The sequence below is a fragment of the Malaya genurostris genome, chromosome 3 (genome assembly GCF_030247185.1).
Source record: "Malaya genurostris strain Urasoe2022 chromosome 3, Malgen_1.1, whole genome shotgun sequence".
Taxonomy (NCBI): domain Eukaryota; kingdom Metazoa; phylum Arthropoda; class Insecta; order Diptera; family Culicidae; genus Malaya; species Malaya genurostris.
Window position 1 is genome coordinate 77525785 of NC_080572.1, and position 21446 is coordinate 77547230.

Consider the following 21446-nt stretch of genomic DNA (forward strand, 5'->3'; position numbering starts at 1 on the left):
CGAAGTGGAATCCTTGAGCCTCGAAAAAAGTGATGCGTTAGTTTTTATGCACTTAAACCCCAAACGCACATTCTTGTGGTTCCTCTGAATAATCTTAGCCAGAGCTGGGGTAAGTGCATCCACATGGTGAAGCGACCGGTACACCATTTGGTCGCTGTCGCTTTTGTTTCGGTTGTCATCGTTCAGTTTGTTCACAAATCTATTTATAAGTCTGTTGATGAGTGAACTTGGATAGTTGTTGCGGATTAAATAATCACGCACTGTTTTCTTTTTCTCAGTTACAGATTTGCACGTTGACAACCGAAACACTCTCCCAATGAAACCAGTGGCCGTGTTTAGCTTTTGCGAAAGTGGATGAAAGGAGAGAAAATTCAAAATTCGTCCCGACGCAGTAGGTTTTTTGTACCAGTCGGTGACGATTTTTTGCTCCTCTGTTCTTATTAAAAGCATGTCTAAGTACGGCAGTTGGTTGTTTTCTTCCACTTCGCATGTAAATTGAATATGAGAGTTGTATGCATTCAATGCGTTACTCACATATTCAATTCTGTCTCTTGGGAGAGCGGTGACCAAATCATCAACATATTTTTTTGAAAAATGGAATGGGCATACCGATCGTCCCCATCACTTGATCGAGCAAGGATTCCATTACCAGATCGGCAAGTGCAGGTGACAATGGATTACCCATCGCAGTGCCGGAGGTTTGCCTGTAGTAAGTGCCACGGAAGACAAAATAACTGGAGGAGAGATTGAAATCGACTAGTTGAGTGAATAAATCACTATCTTTGATGGTTGTATTTTTCTCGATCGAACTCCAATTATTTTGCACCGCTTTGATAACCAGGTCTCGGGGAATGCAAGTAAACAAACTAACGACATCGAAAGAAACCAATACGTAGTTAGGTGGAAGGGTAACGTTGTTTATGAATGAACAAAACTCATAAGAGTTTTGAACATTGTATTTGTTCTGGTCAATCGATTGTCGTATTATGTTTGCAAGAAATTTTGAGAGATGATATGTTGGGCAATTAATGCACGACAATATAACTCTCAGTGGAATATTAGGTTTGTGTATTTTTGGAAGTCCGTAAATTTTTGGACACGTTGCATTGTGTGTTATTAACCGAGACCTGGTGTTTTGGTCGATCATTTTTCGATCGTATAAAGCATTCACCAGTTTATTGTTCTTCGTTTGGACTTTGTTAGTCCAATCAGAATCAATCCTCTCGTATGTACTCTGGTCACCAACAAGGGCTTGCATTTTGTTTTCATATTCTTCTTTTTTCATTATTACAGTTCTGTTTCCCTTGTCAGCTGGCAGAACACAAACATCAGGATTGTCTCGAATGAACTTTTTGCTGATGTGATATGCTTCGATCAAAAAACGATCGACGGCACTGGTAGACGAATTGAATAAACCGTTCTTCCTTTTGTTCACGTAGTTTTGCATTATATTAGTGAACTGATTGCGGCTTGCCGTCTGTAGAATCTCGTCGGGCTCGAGTTTAAGGATCGATTCCAAGTCTTGACTGGCGGTTCAGTGCATAGTTGTCGTATGTTCGAGACTTGACCTGGAAGGATTCGTATTGTCAGTAGAATCGTAGCACCAGCCATGCAATGGTTCTGTACACTTTGAATCGGCTGCAAAGTCTGTTGAAACAGAAGGTCAAATTCCACTACAGGAATGCAATGCCAAGGCTTTGCTTTCAAACAATAGTATGAATAATTGTATGAAATTTGACGTTGATAGTTATTTTTGAATGTTTGAAAACTGCTGGAAAAAGTAAAGAAATGGAAGTAATGCTTAAGTAATCCTACCCTTTTCCAAAACAAACAAAGCTACTTATATAGAAACAAGCCTTCAATCATGTCATAAATTAACAATCGTCATGAACTCAACGAATGTTAATCAATATCTTTACTCTCACTCGAGAACAATATTATTTCATCGAAAACATTAACGATTGCACACTCATTTCAATACCATTACGTTGAGGATTACCTATTTTGTTCAAAAATAAATTCAAATTCATTATTGACAGATTGCGTACTCTGTTCACAGGTATTTCCTTATATCTCGATGAACATTAGAAAAGGTCCCAAGTGCAAATGACAGTTTCTCTTAGTTTATTTTCTCTTTCAATTATGACGGCAAATTCCAGTAATTTACAACAAATTCTACAGTGCATAACAAAAGTTGATAGTTTTTGCTATTATCCTATGTGAAGTGTTAAATAAAAAGATTGCTGATTGGACTGTAATACTCAAAAAATAAAGTAAACAAAGAGAAAGTGTCGTTTGCACTTAGGACCTTTTCTTGTGTTTGTCTTCATATGTTTGATTTTTATTGAACCAAGAAGCCTTCATCCATGTAAAATAGTACTAATGAGCTCATTTTGTTTTCATCACCACACGATATACTACGAAAACAGAAGTCAAAGCATACCGATCAGAGTAAGCTTTTGTTTGTTTATTGCAGCTATGTCACTGGTTGTTGTGATTGCATTTACTAAGTTAAGAAATTTTTCTATAATAGAGGTAGTTTGAGTAAAACGCACCCCCGAGGCCAAACTCACCCGTTTATGCCTTTCTCATATAGAAAGGTTATGCAATCACTTGAAAAACCGACTAGTGAAAATTGGCCCGGAGGGCCAAGTGTCATATACCATTCGACTCAGTTCATCGAGCTGAGCAATGTCTGTGTGTGTGTGTGTGTGTGTGTGTGTGTGTGTGTGTGTGTGTGTGTGTGTGTGTGTGTGTGTGTGTGTGTGTGTGTGTGTGTGTGTGTGTGTGTGTGTGTGTGTGTATGTATGTGTGTGTGTGTATGTGTCAAATAATCTCACTAGGTTTTCTCGGAGATGGCTGAACCGATTTTGACAAACTAGGATTCAAATGAAAGGTCTCGTGGTCCCATACGGAATTCCTGAATTTCATCCGGATCCGACTTCCGGTTCCGGAATTATACGGTAAAGTGTGTTCAATATTGTACACCGTCACTTAAACCGGCGAAGCAAAAAACGTGAAAATTTTTCTAAACTGATCTCAAAACTACACAAATCGATAGTCATTATCAGTAGGCAACTAAACAAACCGATTCCGGCTATCCTGGTTCCCGGTATCCGGTTCCGGAAGTACCAGAAATAGTGGTCATATATACCTAAATGGATCTCACTCACTTTTCTCAGCGATGGTTTGACCGATTCCCACAAACTTAGACTCAAATGAAAGGTCTTCTAGTTCTATACGGAATTCCTGAATTTCATCCGGATCCGACTTCCGGTTCCGGAATTATAGGGTGCGTACTAAAAGAGTTTGTGTGTCATGTTAGTTGGTGGCCGTACGAACCGACTTCGATTATACCGGTTCTCGGGTTCCGGTGCCGGAAGTGCATATAATAGTGAACCCATTTCGTTCTCTTAAGGATGGCTTACGCAATCAAAGCACTGTTTTATTCTGTATGTTATGCATAAACAATCACTTGGTTTCTTTCAAAAATCGAAGAGAAATTTTTGGAATAGAATACCACAATATTATATGTACATGAGAAAGGCATCATTACACCACTAGGTGGATTAAAACAGGTTTTTTGCTTAGCAATTAATATTTTTTTTCGCAGAAATTTTCATGAAGCTGAAAATTCGTCATGACGAGAGATTACTATAACATTTTAATTATTGAAAGTTTTTTTTTTTTTTTCATAAATACGTTTATTTCATAGGCAATATACATAAGTTTTTCTTCGCCGTGGCATCCACAATACATAGTAGTTTAAACCTAATACATTTCGAATATCATATTAGTATGTTGGTACTCATTAGTTAATCTAAACACTGTTTTTATCAAGCGAGTTGCTATTTTAAATTACATTAAATAAAATACATTTATTTTGTACATGATCTTATAACTATTTCAGGATTGTTTGTATCAGTTCACCACTTATATTCAATATCCTATAGTTGGCTATTGGTTGAACTCATGGAAGAGAAAACAGTTTAACATAAAATAAAATTTAAATTGGAACTCCAATGGATTTAATGAAATGATAAAGAAGTTTCATGTATGGAAGGTCACGACAAGCAAGAATGTCGCGAACTGGGACATTGGATAGTCTACCTTGGGTACGCAAGGAATTTATTAGTTGAGATCTGACATCACGAAACTCCACGCATGTCCAAACAACATGGTCAATATCGCGGTAACCTTCGCCGCAAGCACAATGATTAGTCTCGGAAAGTCCAATTCGAAGGAGATGTGCATCTAACGTGTAGTGATTGGACATGAGTCTGGACATCACACGAATGAAATCTCTACTCACATCCAGTCCCCTGAACCATGCCTTTGTCGATATTTTAGGAATAATTGAGTGCATCCACCGACCCAGATCATCTTTATCCCAAGAAGCTTGCCAGCTGGCAAGTGTTCTTTGGCGAGACGCGCTATAGAATTCGTTGAAAGCAATCGGTCTCTCATAAATTTCACCCTCAATAGCACCACGTTTGGCTAAAATATCGGCTCTTTCATTGCCTGGAATGGAGCAATGAGCCGGAACCCAAACTATTGTGATTAGATAATTATTATTCAATATGTCGTTCAGACACTGTTTTATTTTACCCAAGAAAAACGGTTCATTTTTGCCAGCAGCGTTTGAGCGAATGGCTTCAATTGCACTCAGACTATCTGTGAAGAGGAAATAATGGTTTGGAGATAATGTGACGATTACATTCAAGCTATAATGAACTGCTGCTAACTCTGCTATATAAACAGATGCAGGTTCTTGAAGCTTGAATGAGGCCGAAACATTATTGTTGAACATACCAAACCCTGTCGCTTCTTCCATTCGCGATCCGTCCGTGTAAAACATTTTCTCAGAGTTAATATGCCTGAACTTACTTGAAAATATTTTTGGGATTTCCATAGAGCGTAGGTGGTCCGGGATTCCACGCACTTCGCGCTGCATGGATGTGTCGAAAAATAAAGTTGAGTCAGGTACATTTAGGAGGCTGACACGGATAGGAATATATCTTGAAGGGTTGATTTCCTGTGACATATGGTTAAAATATACTGTCATGAATTTTGTTTGAGATCGAAGCTCGACTAGTCGTTCGAAATTATTAATTACCATGGGATTCAGCACATCACATCTTATTAGCAGGCGTGATGAAAGCTCCCAAAATCGATCTTTTAATGGAAGAACTCCCGCCAGAACTTCAAGACTCATTGTATGTGTCGAATGCATGCAGCCTAAAGCAATTCGCAAACAACGGTACTGAATTCGCTCAAGTTTGATAATATGAGAATTTGCAGCGGAACGAAAACAAACGCATCCATATTCCATCACTGAAAGTATCGTTGTCTGATACAATTTTATTAGATCTTGCGGATGAGCACCCCACCAAGACCCTGTTATTGTTCGAAGAAAATTTACTCTTTGTTGGCATTTCGTTATCAGATACCTAATGTGTCCTCCCCACGTGCATTTGGAATCAAACCACACCCCGAGGTATTTGAAAGTCAAAACCTGTTCGATTATTCTTCCCATCATATGAAGCTGAAGTTGCGCGGGATCATGCTTTTTTGAAAAGACGACCAGCTCTGTTTTCTCCGCAGAGAATTCGATACCAAGATGAACAGCCCAAACGGACAATTTATCTAAGGTATCTTGCAATGGTTTTTGCAGATCAATAGCTTTGGATCCAGTAACTGAAACCACGCCATCATCTGCCAATTGTCTTAGTGTACATGGGGTTACTAGACAGCTGTCAATGTCATTCACGTAAAAATTATAGAGGAGCGGACTGAGGCATGAGCCTTGCGGGAGACCCATGTAGCTAATTCTGATTGTTGCCAAATCGCCATGTGAAAAATGCATGCGTTTCTCTGACAAAAGGTTGTGCAAATAATTATTTATAACCGCTGGGAGTCCATGTTGGTGGAGCTTGTCTGAAAGAACATCAATGGAAACTGAATCAAATGCTCCTTTAATGTCTAAAAATACAGATGCCATTTGTTGCTTTTGAGCGAAGGCAATTTGGATGTCAGACGAAAGTAATGCAAGGCAATCATTCGTCCCTTTATTTCTACGGAAGCCAAACTGAGTATCTGACAACAAACCGTTCGTCTCGACCCAAGTGTCGAGACGTCGTAGAATAATTTTTTCGAACAATTTTCTGATGCAGGACAACATCGCAATGGGTCTATATGAGTTGTGATTGGAAGCTGGTTTCCCCGGCTTTTGAATGGCGATAACTTTCACTTGTCTCCAGTCAGGTGGAACAATATTTTGCTCAAGAAACTTGTTGAACAATTCCAACAAACGTCTTTTTGCGAGGTCGGGCAGATTCTTCACCAAGTTGAATTTAATTCTGTCCAATCCAGGAGCGTTATTGTTACAAGACATGAGTGCTATGGAAAATTCCATCATTGAAAAGGGGCTATCAATGGAATCATCATTTGAAGAAGACTCCCTAACAATGCTATGCGTAGGAACGGAATCTGGACAAACTTTCCTCGCAAAATCAAATATCCATCGATTCGAGTACTCCTCACTCTCATTTCCTACGTTACGATTCCTCATTCGTCTGGCCGTATTCCAAAGAGTGCTCATTGAGGTTTCTCTTGACAAACCTTCCACAAAATGTCTCCAATAGCTGCATTTCTTAACCCGAAGTATGTTCTTGTACTTGGTTTCTAAAACCAAGAATTTTTCAAAATTCTGAGGAGTTCCTCCTCCTCGTTTTAAAAACGTCTTGAAAGCATTTTGTTTCGCGTGTTTAGCATCTGAGCACTCTTTGTCCCACCAAGGATTTGGAGGTCTTCTGTTAGACGATGGACCAAGAAATCGTTTGGTTTGGGCTTGTTCTGCGGCCTCCAGAATCGAACAAACGAGGAAGTCATATTCTTCAAGTGGGGGAAGCTCTTCCATTGAAGTTAAGACACTTGAAATATTACTTTGGTATTTAATCCAGTCAATATTTTTTGTCAAATCATATGGAATATTAACTGAATTAGCAATGCCTTTGTTACTGCTAATTGAGATGATGATTGGTAAATGATCGCTACCATGTAAATCAGGAAATACTTTCCAGGTGCAATCTAGTCGAATTGAAGTCGAACAAAGAGATAAATCTAATGCACTTGGACGTGCAGGAGGTCTTGGGATCCGTGTCATGCTACCCATATTTAGTACCGTCATGCTAAAATTGTCGCAAATATTATATATTAGAGATGATCTGCTATCATTGTAAACGGAACCCCACATCATTCCGTGCGAATTGAAATCTCCTAAAATCAAACGTGGAGCAGGAAGGGCTTCGACAATTTCATTAAGCTGTCGTTGTCCAACTTGAGCTCTTGGAGGAATATATACCGAAGCAATGCAAATGTCCTTTCCTTTAATGTTTATTTGACAAGCAACAACTTCTATACTAGAAGTCGAAGGAATGTTTAATCTATAAAAGGAATAACATTTCTTAATTCCTAAAAGCACTCCACCATACGGGGAGTCTCTGTCGAGACGTATAATGTTAAAGTCATTAAAATTTAAGGCTATGTTTGATGTAAGCCATGTTTCGCACAAAGCAAATACATCACATTTTTGACTATGCAACAAAACTTTAAATGAATCAAGTTTTGGCATGATGCTTCGACAATTCCACTGCAGGACAGTGATTGAATCATTTGCGGCGGATGATAAATTATCCATCAAATGATACAAAACCTGTAAGAGCTGGCCATTGAGCTGATAACTGTTTCAAAAAAGTTCTAGCTATTGGAAGGAATGCTGTTATGATGGTCTTTAGAGGTTCAGAAATATTGAATGCAGCGAAAATCCATTCTACAATTTCCGAAAATTTCAGTAATCCTGTTGGTGAATGTGAAATGGAGCCCACTGGATTATTGTCTTTTCTTGAGCTAGTTCCTGGATTGGTTTGTGAATTTGACAAACCAGGAGGCACAGTTTTTGGTTTTAAATTTGGCTTTTTAGCTTTAACACGGGGATCTTTTTTTGAAGGTATAATTTTAGGTGTCTTTTTTGGTATTTTGTGGTTTGTTAATCTCCTCTTAACAGACCCTTGAGGAGTGACAAACGAGGTATCTTCACTATTTCCGTCAGAGTCAGATTCCTCTGGCTCCGCAAGATTTGAAAAACCGTTTTCGGTTTCCAAAGGGGAGACATGTATGACCGTTTTGAGCATTTCTGCATATGTGCGCTTAGACCGTGCTTTTAAAGAAAGCTTCATTTTGTCTTTACGCAGCTTAAATGCAGCGCACACTGAAAGATCATCATGAGGGCTTTCCCCACAATAAACACATTTTTCAACATCTTTATCGCAAAGATTATCCTTATGAGGCCCTTGACATTTGATACATTTGGACTTATTACTACAGTAAGTAGCTGTATGTCCGAATTTTTTACAGTTCGTGCAATTCATAACATGCGGTACGAAAAGCCGAACAGGAAGACGAATTTTATCGATATAGACATGGCTAGGCAATGCAGATCCGGCAAATGTTACGCGAAACGAATCTGAGGGACGATAAGACTTTTTTCCATCGACAATAGATGCTGAGTACAATTGTTTGCACTCGAGTATCTTAACTCCCTCAAGCATGGAGTTTTTAAAACGGCCAACTCCATTTTTAAGTAAATCATCTGCTGTCAGACTTGCTTCAGTCACAACACCGTCAATTTCTACCTCCTTCGATGGAATGTAAACTCGATATTCAATAGCAAATAATTTACAGGTTACAATATCGTTTGCCTGTTTCAAGTCGTTAACTACAACTCGAATTTTATCTCTATTAACCTTACAGATTTCTTTAACTTCAGAGAAATGTGATGTCAAATCCTTTGTAATTTGCATCAAGTTTAAAATCTTTTCTTTTTTTCGAAGATAGACTATTCATGGCCCAGTGGTACCCTGTGGATAATGTTTAGCCCTCGGAGTATTTAAACTTTTACTAGTATCCGGAATCGGATTCGGATGATCTTCCATGAGATCATCCATTACATTAAATTTTTTTTGTAAATTAATAATACCAAAATAAAAACTTATGTTTAGTAAAATTTCAGATATAAGAAATAAAAAATAAATTAAATTAAATCTACCTTGTAGCTGATGTCTCTGTTCCTTTATCGTGAAGAACGACGTGAAGCTCTTCCAACGATTAATTATTGAAAGTTGTCAGTGAATAATTTGCTCATTACCACATTTGTATTATTTGCATTTTTTGGAGTCGTTGCCAACGTAACTAATGAGATGACATCAATCTCGTTGCATTCACTTTGGTTGGAACGTGTTTCATTGAAGATAGCAATATGGTCTGTGAAAAACTTAGTAATTACATTCGTCACTGGTACGACATTTCAGTTCATACGAATACTGATTCTTTAGATGTCAAGTGTAGTATAAAACCAGGCTCGCCGATTCATTCCATTGCTATAACCAGGGCCACCGATAATGGAAAATGGGGAGAAATCATCCCTGGCCCGGAAATTCGAGGAATTAATATCGTTTTTTATTTTTCATGATAAAACAGTTTTAATCGCACATTCGGCATTTGATTTTTTTTGTTAAGTTAATGTATTTCAAATCCTTTGAATTCAGCGATATTGCCATCCTCTCATTTATGAATGAGAAGTATGGCACATCGCTACGAACATTTTCACTTCCCGAGTGTGCTGTTAAATTTGTTATTTATAGTATACATTTTTCAAACCGGAACAGAGGATTCAAAAGTCGAAGTAATAAATATAAGTATTTTTGAATGTAAATACAATCGAAGCTCGTTAAAATTTTGATGTATTCAACATAAGTATAATTCTAACTTTGTGCCCATGATTTTTCTTCGAATAATCGAATTGAAGTTTTATTATATCCCAACGAAACAGTTTACTTATGGTGGTGCTCCCGTATAAAGAAAGATATAAAGACTTCTTAAACACAGCATCTGATAGCGAAATTAAACCATAAAACCATAGATTTCGGCTCCAAACTAATTGTATGCAGATGACAATCGTACCGGATTTAAAATTGTTTTTTATTCTTCATAATAAAACAGATTAAAATAAACGCACATTCGGCATTTGATTTTTTTTTAGTTAAGTTAATGTATTTCAAATCCTCTTAATTCAGCGATATTGCCATCCTCTCATTTATGAATGAAAGGTATGACACACCGCTACGAAAAATTTCATTTCCCGAATGTGCTGTTAAATTTGTTATTTTTTCCAAATTTATATAACAATACTTTTCACTTAAATATACGAATTGACGACGAGTTCATTTATATCACTTTTTCCAATATTTATTAGTCGAGTGTTGAATAAACATTTTTTCTAAAGAGATAAATAACGCAAAATCATCTTGAACGATATTTATTTTCAATTTAATATTAATATTTGAATAAAAACTTAAAACAATTTAAGAAGGAATTACTTAGGAAAGTTCAAATAATTTCTCAAAATGTTTCAAAATCAAATACCAAATTATTGTTTTCAAATGCATCTTTAGTTATGTGAAGTAGGAAAATGTGTTTGTTACTGCGCTAGTGTTTTTTTACTCGCGTTGAAAGTCAAAAGCATGATCGACAAAAATGTTTGAACTCTTTTAAGGACTATGCAACAATATGCTTAACTAAAGTAATACATTTTTTCAATTCTCTAGTAAATTTTTATCTTAAATATAATGGCCCTTGAAATAATATATAGATTTGCTACAACTTTAATACGATTTGAATGTTTGCTTCTGATGTGGAATCATATTTATAACATATTATGAGATATGGTAACGGCTCTCTATTTCATCTGAGCTCCTCTTTCCATCTCATCCCTTCATCTCATAACTTTAAACATGAATCATATCTTTCAACGTACCTGAACAAAACTGCGAAATGTTTCAAAATGTTTATTCAAGTTTCCCATTAAAAAAAATTGTTTTTTCCATTAAAAAATATTTTTTTCCAATTTAGGAAACATTACATCGTAAGTTTTACAATTGGTCATGTTTCATAATTAGTATGTTTCATAATTAGTAATGTTCACTTGTTTAATCAACAATTAAAAACATCTAAAATTACCCACTAAGCAAGAAAAATCTTCAAAAATATGAAATGAATATTTGCACTTAATTCACTTGATTGCGCTTTGTTTTCATCTCATTTCGTATTGCAAGATTCCCGAACAGTTGCACATAACTAAATCAAAACACAAGTATATCAACAGTTGATATGTATAACAATTTGTGTTATTTTGAGATATTTAACAAATGAAAACGGTTGATAGTTAAAACTTATGATAACAATATAATAACAAAATCATATACCTTATGATAAAAAAAGAACCGGAATTTTATTAAAAATAGCAAAATTTCAATTTTTAATAAATTTTTTTATTATCGCCTACTCTTTCCTCTGCGGCATTACATGCATGCCAACGCTTGATCCAATTTTCCATACAAGTTTTATAGGCCGCCGAAGGTATGGCCTTTAGTTCACGCAGTGAATTCTCTTTTATGGTCTCTATGGTCTCAAAACGCGTTCCCCGCAATGGCAATTTGAGTCTGGGGAAGAGGAAAAAGTCACACGGGGCCATATCTGGAGAGTACGGTGCTTGGTTGATGATATTGGTTGAGTTTTTGGCCAAAAACTGCGACACAACCAACGCTGTGTGAGCCGGCGCATTATCCTGAAATTAAGCTTTTTTGGCACCAGCCGAGAAGCGATGCGTTTCAAACCCAAAACATCAGTTAAAATGTGTTCGGCTGATCCATGAGAGTTGCCCAACAACACAGCAATCTAATCGGTACAGAACGATTTTGCAACACGATTTGCTTCGCCGATTCAATGTTTTCTTCAGTAACAGATGTTGTTGGGCGGCCAGGGATCTCATCATGATCCAAGCTTGTACGACCACCTTTGAAGCGTTTATACCACTCGTATGCCTGTGTCCCGACTTGGAAGAATTCTTAGTGTCAGTAGTACTAGCCATGCAATGATTCTGTACACTAAGAATCGGCTGCAAAGTCTGTTGAAACAGAAAGGCCAAATTCCACAAAAGGAATGTAATGCCAGGACTTTGCTTATGCCTGTGTTTTTCCTAGACACGATTCACCAAAGGCCTTTTCTAACATTTTCAACCTTTCGGAACACTTAAATCCATTTGCAACACAAAATTTGATGCACGCACGTTGTTCTAAATTTTCATCCAATATAAAAATCGCCACACGAAAATTTTTCAACTTCTTTGTATAGACGCCAAACGAAAACTAATCGTACGATATGCGTCAAAATTTGACAGAATGTGTATAAAAGTATTGCCAACGTTGAGAGAATAAAAGTTTACCGATTGGACAAGCGCGGGAATTTTAAAATGAAAATTCCGGTTCTTTTTTGATCATAAGGTATGATGTTTTATTTTCATTTGAAAGACTCATGATAACGTTCATTAATTGAAAAAATGAGTTTTTCCGTTGCTTTATATCGAGCAATAATGATCAGAATTTTTAAAAACGAAACGAAGAAATCAGGTCACTAAATAAATTATTCACTTAATAAAAAAAATCATTCAACAATTTTGGATTGAAACGATGCTAACAGTTGGCTGTGATATAGTTTTTCTGTGTCAAATTTGCTATCTAATTTATCACAACTATTGTTATAAATTCCTGCTTTCGGACTTCTGAAGTTAGATCAAATTCAGTAATAATTGTGATACAAACGTTTCAAAATCTGTTACGATTTTGTTCCCGCTAGAGTCTTTTTTGTTATGATTTTTGTTATTTTAACAGCTCAAAAATATTTCAAACATTGTTACAAAATATTTCTGAAATAAATTACTCCAGTTGTTATAATTCTGTTATTTCCATCTGATCGGGTTGCCATTCGTTTAAATATTATTATTGATATTCATATTTCAATAAAACTGTTTTGACTTTGAATATTGCTAGAAAGTGTGTGTCAAATACTAATGAAATAACCATTATGGCAAGTCTAGTAGCATTGGTTTCATTCCGATATATGTCTACACAATGCTGTTAAGTATGTATGTGTGTTTCATGCTCAGAGATGCCAGATATTTTCATAGAGAATCTGTATTATTAAATCTATATTTTTATAATGAAATGATGTTGAGAGAAGGTTATTCAAGCCTTTTATGGCTTCAGATGATGAGATGGCAATGAGCGACCAACAATCAATTCACTCTACAACGACAAAACTAAATTTCCATTAATAATCGAAACCAACAAAAAAATAATTTCAATACCATATACTGTTGACTTCGGAAGTTCACTTGGGATTTCAGCACTTAACGTACATCTTCTAATACCTACACAATTATAAAATTTGAAGATCAATTTGTAATTTGCCCTATTAATTACCTAACTTTTATCTCGTCACTACTAGAGTACCTGTGATATTAAAGTGACGACATTTCAACCTTAATGTTTGCAACAACTAAAAACAGTCAATCTGAAATGTTTGCAGCTTCGTAAGCTTTATAGTTTTGACAGATCGCTAACTCGTTTGGCACAAAGCTGTCATTCCAAACAAATAGCTGTATTTACTCTGATATTACAGGCACTCTAGTCACTACTACTACAGAGAGCTCAAACAGAAAATTTCAATTTATTATGTCCTGTATTTGTAAATCTACATATATCTGTATCGAATTTAGGAAATCTGTATTCTTTATTGCATGCGCATGTAAAAATCTACATAATACAGAAAAATCTATATAAATGGCATCTCTGGCTGTACATCTGATATTTTCATATTTTTAACCTTACTAAAAATTTAAATGTAAAACGAAAGGAAACGAAAACTACCCAACAATTTTTAAAAGTCGAAATGACTCCAAACTGGTTCTAAAAATAACGTGTGTGGTATTAGACCATTTTAAGAATAATTCTGACATGTTGAACATGAGGGTGTAATAGTGCAATATTTTGTTTTGATTTCTATCGCAATTGCCAATTAAGGATCAAGTGTAAAACAAGTTAACTTGTTAACTTAATATTTTCTGTTACAAAAGCAGTTTTTCGGAAAAATAAACAGTTTTACGACAACATTCCATATCCATTGCCTTTCGCGTGTTGAATAAAAAATTCCTTTTTTTCGGGTTTACTTATAGAAGGTACGTAAATCTTTATATCGCAATAATTTCTGCAATAGGAAATCCATGCAGGAATGTGTTTGTTGCTAATCGAATGTGTTAGTGGATGTGTGATGTGATGTGATGTGATGTGAAGTGAAGCCACCATCAGTTCAAGGACTTGCCAGTGGATGCGGGTAGACTTACAGTAGCCCCGATATGACTCATCCATTCACCTTCTTACTATAGCTGTTACCGAAAAGCGAACAAAAAGGGTTGGGCGGATACGTAAGTAGAGTCACTTACTCGTATTCCGCGGGAATAAAAGATGCTCTTCCAACCATAATATCCAGTGCATGGATGAAGCATATCGCTATACATGCTTGAACCCGCCTGATGGTTTGTTTGAGAAGGGCGCGTCAGACTCATTTCAAACCTTCAGAAGGAAACAAGTTTCCTTCAAGTGACTTGGGCTGGCTATCCACAATCCCTCGTCCAGTCATCAATTCGTCCGATGCCCTGGTGCTCCCTCCCCTTTACGCCCCCGTGCAAAATGTTTTATATTGATAAATACAATGAAACATAGTGTAATGAAATTAATATAACATAAAATGATATAATAGATTACAAAATAATATAATATAACATGATATAATATAATATATTTTAATTAATTATAATATAATACAATGTCATACAATATAATATAATATATTACAAAACATAATATAAAATAACAGTTAATGTAGAGTGTCAGTTATGCTCTTCTATCTTCGCAATACTGCAGGAAGTAGACTATTTCTCTTCTAATAACAATAATAACATCCACATCTATAAAAATAATATATGTTATTATTATTGATGACAAATTAATAATAATAACAATCAATATAATAATGAAAATAACAATAAAAAACAATATTATATAGTACAATGAATTATATAATAAATAATAGAATAAATAAAATGATATGTTGCGATATGCTATGATATTATATTACTTGAATTTATATGTCATTTCTCATCCTCTCATTCTGCCATCAACGCATTCCATCGACCAATTGTCACCACAGACACACGTGTAGGCATGAAACAGGATCCAGTGAGGACCAAGCTCACCTTGTGACGACCTTGATATTTAGTAGAAAGTTACTTTAATAATGATAACTTATAAGGAAAACAAATGTATATTTTGCGCAGAGGTACGTAGTACTACTCATAATAAACTCTATAATATAATATAATATAATAAAATATAATATAATATAATACAATATGATATGATATAATGCAATGCAGTATAATACCATACAACATGTTATATAATAACATAAAATAGTGTAAGACGATAATATATGAAATAATATGCTATGATACAATATAACAGTTGATGTCGTAATGTAAGTTACGCTCTTCTAATAATAATAATAATAACAATAATAATAATAATAATAATAATAATAATAATAATAATAATTAAAATAATAATAATAATACATGATGTAATAAACAACAGAATTATATGTTGTAATATACTATGATAAACACTGCATTTTAGGATGGGCTTCAACCTACAAGCCATTTCGCACCCTCTCATTCTGCTACTAACGCAGAAGGCGATAGCACCCAGTCGACGCCGTTCTATTGACCAAATGTCATCATAGACGCTCGGGGAGGCATGAGATAGGGACTTGTGAGGACTTAGTTATCTCACCATTTGACGACCTAATCGAATGTGTTAGTGGATGTAAGCAGAAACTGAAATAGTTTTAGACTAAGATTTTCGTTTTTCTTGAATTGTAATTTTAAGCAGAATGATCCGATTGGTTTGTTTTTCAACCATATGGGAGATTTATTAATTAAAATCAGAAAAAGAAGCGCCGGAATTTTACGCACACATTGTTGACATTACTCATACGCTTGCAAAGAGTCTTGCTCCTTAAGAGGATGAACCAACCAACGCTAGGATGAATAAAAGTCCATTTAGATGAAATTAGGAACAAAGTAGTGATCATTTCAGAAGTGTTTTTAGCTGTTTTTTTTAATATTAACTTAATTTCTTAGAAATGTGAATCAGTTCTCAATGTGGAGCAAAGCGAATTTAGCATAAATATGAAATAACTATTGAAATTTTAGTGACTAATTTTTGAGATTTTAGTGGCTAAAATAGATTTTTGAGGTAACATGTAACATGGAATGAGATAAAATAGGGAGCCGTTACGAAGGCAAGATATCGTTTTGAGAGAATCCTGTCATACTTTGTTGATTGGGGTTGGGTTTAGGTCGCCTAGCAGGTTTGTAATTATATTACAGTCTTAAAACATATTGTCTTTTCTATGAAATAAACATCAAAACTACTGCAGAGGGTGTCCAATCTTGAATTTATTTTTTTTTATTATACACAGCAAATTGTATTAAGAATGGGAATTCAAATTCGCCTACAATTCTTCGCTAACCAGCAGATTGGCTAAAAAATTTCGGACACATCATTGACTTTAATCAAATCAAATAATGTAGACTCAGTACTTCAGGGCGTCTCAAGTAATCAGGCATCAGATACATCAAAATTATTGTATTAATAAAGAACATTTGTTGAAAAAACAACCGTTACTCTACAATTCCAGCAAAATTGCTACCGAGCGAGCGATGCATCCGTGGTGGCAACGCTAATAACGATTCTAGTACACAATGTGTCTGAATATCCAGTATTCAACGTTGTAACAGACGACTAAAAACTACACCATTTTTTTCGTTCAATTCATATGTTCGATCCACGGAAAAAAAATCTCTCAATTTTACACATTTCACTGCATTTCCCTCGAGATGAAATCTGACAAAACATCAACAACCGGTTCACCGCAATCACTTTACGAAGTCAATAAATTACGTGATGTTGCGCCGGTCGTGTGTGAAAATGAAATCGAAATTGGTCCTCAGGCCTCGCCGGTCCCAGACCGCCGGAGGATTGAAATGATACACCTTTATCGCTGTGTTGATCCATTCACTTTCTGACCTAGAAAATCACTTTCATGGCAATGATGTCTACGAGTCCCACTCGTTCCGAACCGTCCGGTCCGGCAACTTTTCCTGCGGCAAAACATCCGTCCCATCCGTCACGTTCTTCGACTAGTTTCACGTTTTCCGCGTGGTATTTTCGTCGAGGTGTAACTTCTTTTACTTTGTCGGGGAACGTACTCGGAGCCGTCGGAAAAATAAATGCACCATGAACATATTTTCATTTGAAAATAACTCAAGCATCTGCCCACGTGGTTTGCTAAAAACGACAAGGGAAAGCCAATCAAGCGTACTGTGATCTCACAATGGAGTGCAATTTTTGAAAATGTGAACCGGAAAGCATGCACATTCCATTCCCGCATCCACTTACCAATGGTTCCAAAAAAAAAAACGATTGAATTCAATGAATACCGACCAGATAAAGTGCATATAAATTTCAATCACATCGTACACCAGCACCGAAAAGCAAACTTCCGTCGTATTTAACATCCTTTTTTCTCTACTCTATTTGCAGATTGCCTGATGAAAATGCACTGAATCCACATCGTACCGGAACAATGAAAAAACGAGCTAAATTAACAATGTCCTCGCTGACGCTTACTCTGCTATGCTGTTACTCCTGCATGCTGGCCGTTGCAAGCGGCTTGCCAATTACTTCGAAACCACTGGACAACAGTCCGGACCATCTAACCTGGCAAGCGGCGTGGCTGTCGGGAGATTCTCGTCCCAGTGGAATGGGAGGCAAAGCGAAAAAAATACCGAAATCAATCTTCATTGCACCGCAGCTGAACGGGTATAATGGTTCACTCTGTCCACCTGATACCAAGATCGACTACAACGGCAAGTGCATCCATGTGGTCAACATCAACACGGCCGACATCTTGGTTACCAAATTGCAAAGCATTCTTGGGAATGGAGGAGGAACGCCAAATGCCGGCGGTGAGGATGACTACGATTACGACGACGACACATCGGGTCCGTTCCAGGTGAATCTACCATTGAGTATAGATCTACCGTTTGAGCAACCGCTTCAACAGTCTAGACCTGTGGACACGTTTTACGACACCACCGTTGAAGATCGATTACCGAGTTCGGTTAGAGCCAGTGTAAAGCAGTCTACCGTCGACTCCGTTAACCAACAATCGACATTTCCTATCCAAACGAGTAAACAACCAACCGATCAAACACCAGCTGAAACTCACACCGATATTTCGTTTCTTGCCTTTGAGAGTTTACCAAATGGTACACTCTCGACACAGCTCGAACTGGATGGAAATAACGGAACCGTGGTCCAGAACATTGTTCTTACTTCCACGTCTGTTGCTCCGCCTACCGTTTCTTTGGATCCAGTTTATGCGGACTTTACTATTTCCACTAGTACAAACGGTGTGGCAAGTACTGATACGACTTCTACTGTTTTGAGCACCACCACAGAAGAGCTAAGTACGCCAACTACTACTGAAACTGTTTCTCTTCGGGAGAGTGGTTCATCGATGAGCACTGGTAATACAGATAGCCAGGCTACCGACAGTTCTTTTTCCACATCAACAGCACCACCAGATAGTGATGGCACCGATACAGATCTGGAAGATTTGAAGTCGGAGCTGGCTGAAGAATCTTTACTGCTAGAACCTAACGCGTTCGCCACTACAGATGTGCCATCCGATGCAAATACAGAGCAAGTTGGATTCTTCAGCACTGGTTCGACTTCTAAAGCCGGGAGATACAAGCCAACCGAAAGTAGTACTCTTCCGGAGCCTACTACGACGAAGGTGCTGATTCACACAATGCCACCTGCTTTGCCACAAATTCAATCTACTCCGAAACCAGTTCAAATCGTAACACCGCTACGATCGAAGTGGTACAGTCCGCCTGGTGCCACACCTCCTCCATTCATCGTTGCCAGTTACACTCAACAGGATCGAACTACAAGGGCTACACCAGAAACAACCACCGTGCCGCAACAGCGCAGCACGGAAACGCCATTACTGGTGCTAGTCAACGATACCGATGTCGATAAGAGAAATCGAGTCAGCATCCACCGTCAAGAGATGAAAGAAAATCTCCGTGAAACAATGGATACGAACAATCGCTTCGTCTATCACCATCTGCCAGCACCATCGACGGTTGCAACTACGACCGCCGATCACAACTATGTCGATCAACTTCGAAAAATTAATGAAATTGTGGCCGAAAACAATCAACGCCATCAACAGAATTCCCGAATCCGGTTCCCAACGCGTAGCGACGATCAGCAGACAGCAGCTGCCACCAACCACAACATGGTGCGTTTTCCGGGCTCCGTGTCCAATCGTGTAACACAACATGCCAGCCGACTTCCGGACATTTTTCCAAAGAAAACTTCCACAGAAAGTACTACGCAGCGGCCACCATTTTGGTGGCTACCCTCTGGTTGGGAAGTGGATCAAACCGGGCAAAAGCCAATGCTGCTACGATTCTGGTCCCGTATGCCGCTGGTGCGGGATCAATCGTTAACTACCAGCACCAGCAGTAGCAACGATTCCCGAAGCTCCAGCAGCCGATGGAGACCGGCATCGGTTGGTTCAACTGGTCACACTTCCCCTTCTTCGGGAACACCGAGGGGCAACTCCCGAAGCCCCAGCGAAAACTTCTACAAGGAGGTCTCATCGCAGGACATCTACAAGGTGTTGAACATGCGCCAGCTGAAGCACAAGAGATAAAGCCAGTAAACTTCCTTCCGCGGTAGTTTTTCGTCAGCTTTAAGTATTATTTAATTGGAGCACAATTGTGTATAGACAAAACATAACACTAGTGGTACAACGATTTCTCATCTAAGGATCCCTGCCTAACCTTGAAAAGGAAAACGCACACTGCATACTGATGAAATGTGAGGAATAACTAACTGTCACTTTCTCTTTGGCAAGTTTATTCTTTCTTTTATGTTATGACAATTTGCGTAGAACCTGTGATATTTTTACCATTTTTTCGCAAACCCCTCCATAAAACATAAAAGAAGCATTTTTAGCCTCTGAAAATGCCCACTTTTGAATGAGAACGCTGCTTTTCAACACCTGCGAATAGATCTTATTTTATCACGCGATTGATAGAATGTGCAAATCTGTACTGTTTTTAATCTACATTCTTCACATTTCAACATGGTTAGGATTTCGTTTGCTACGAGGCAACAATGTTTTGTATTTTTGTAATTATCGCATTTCGTCCTATTGTACATATCTTAGATCTGTTTTTTTTTGCGCTTTTGAAATGTGTAATAACTTGCTAATAATGAAAAGTTTTATATCCAAACTGTTAACAAACAAATGAATCAACTTTGTGGAGAAAAATTATCGTATGTGAAAAATATTTATGTCTATAATGGAATAAAAAATCTAAACCCGGATTGTGCGGAAAATCTTACATACATAATGTGCCAAAAAGTAATAAAATTGTATTTTTGTAATGGCGAAAAGTAAACAGAAAACATCACTGTAATTTTGGAGAAGTTGCATGTTTTGCATTTTTTTATCATATAAAAACAATGCAAGCACAATTTAAAACTGCGCAATTGAATCTACTTGACGCTTTATCTGTAAATATACTTAAATGAGAGTGAATCATCAGTAGCTATATTCAGCGAGCATTATTGGTATACGTCTGAGTAATAGATGTTTAGTGTGTATATTGTTAATCCAAATTAAATATTTTATTTAAAATTTAGCCATTAGTCAATATCAATCTGTCTAATACACAAAACGCATGCTTAAAATTCGCAAAACAAGCCAGGAAATAACAAAACAACAATCAATCAAATGAGGGATAAACCAGACGAAACACTGTAGCAGACTATTGCCAAAAGTTTTACCGTGTATTATATTAATCATTTAGATAATAGACGTATGAGTAGTGCTCAGAAAAACTCTTTTCAAATATGGAGATTTGTCGAAACACAGCAGTAAAATATACTGATGATCGGTATCTGCCCATTTCTACGTTGATCGGAGATCATTTAAACAATTAACCGTGGAGTACAATTTTTTTATTTAATAATATTTATGGATGATGACGCCCCGATTGCCAATTCGTGTTTAAGGAGTTTGAGTTTCATTCGCTCACTCAAATTTGACAAGGTAAGTATTTCACGGAGGATACGCACCGTGGCACTGTGAAACCGGTCAAAATAAATTCGTAGAACCGTGCAAAACTAATCCGAGCTGTTTCGAGAAAAATTGTCTTCCAAAATATGCTTCTGAATTACCCTATTATTATCATTATCGGCGGTCACCAGTAAGTCCAAATACACGAACTCGTTAACCACCACGATATCGTGGCCTATATTCGTGGTGGGAGACGTAGTGTTTCT

The 21446-nt window shown here is 37.0% G+C and overlaps 1 protein-coding gene across 1 annotated transcript in view; it reads left to right on the forward strand.

The window, feature by feature from the left end:
• LOC131439412 (uncharacterized) overlaps window positions 1-21104 on the forward strand; it is a 287787-nt gene extending 266683 nt beyond the window's left edge. Inside the window, exon 5 of the mRNA XM_058610381.1 lies at window positions 17619-21104. Within this exon, the coding sequence (XP_058466364.1) occupies window positions 17662-19806 (2145 nt within the window). The 5' untranslated portion in view covers window positions 17619-17661 and the 3' untranslated portion in view covers window positions 19807-21104. The remainder of the gene's footprint in view (window positions 1-17618) is intronic.
• The last annotated feature ends 342 nt before the right edge of the window (window positions 21105-21446 follow it).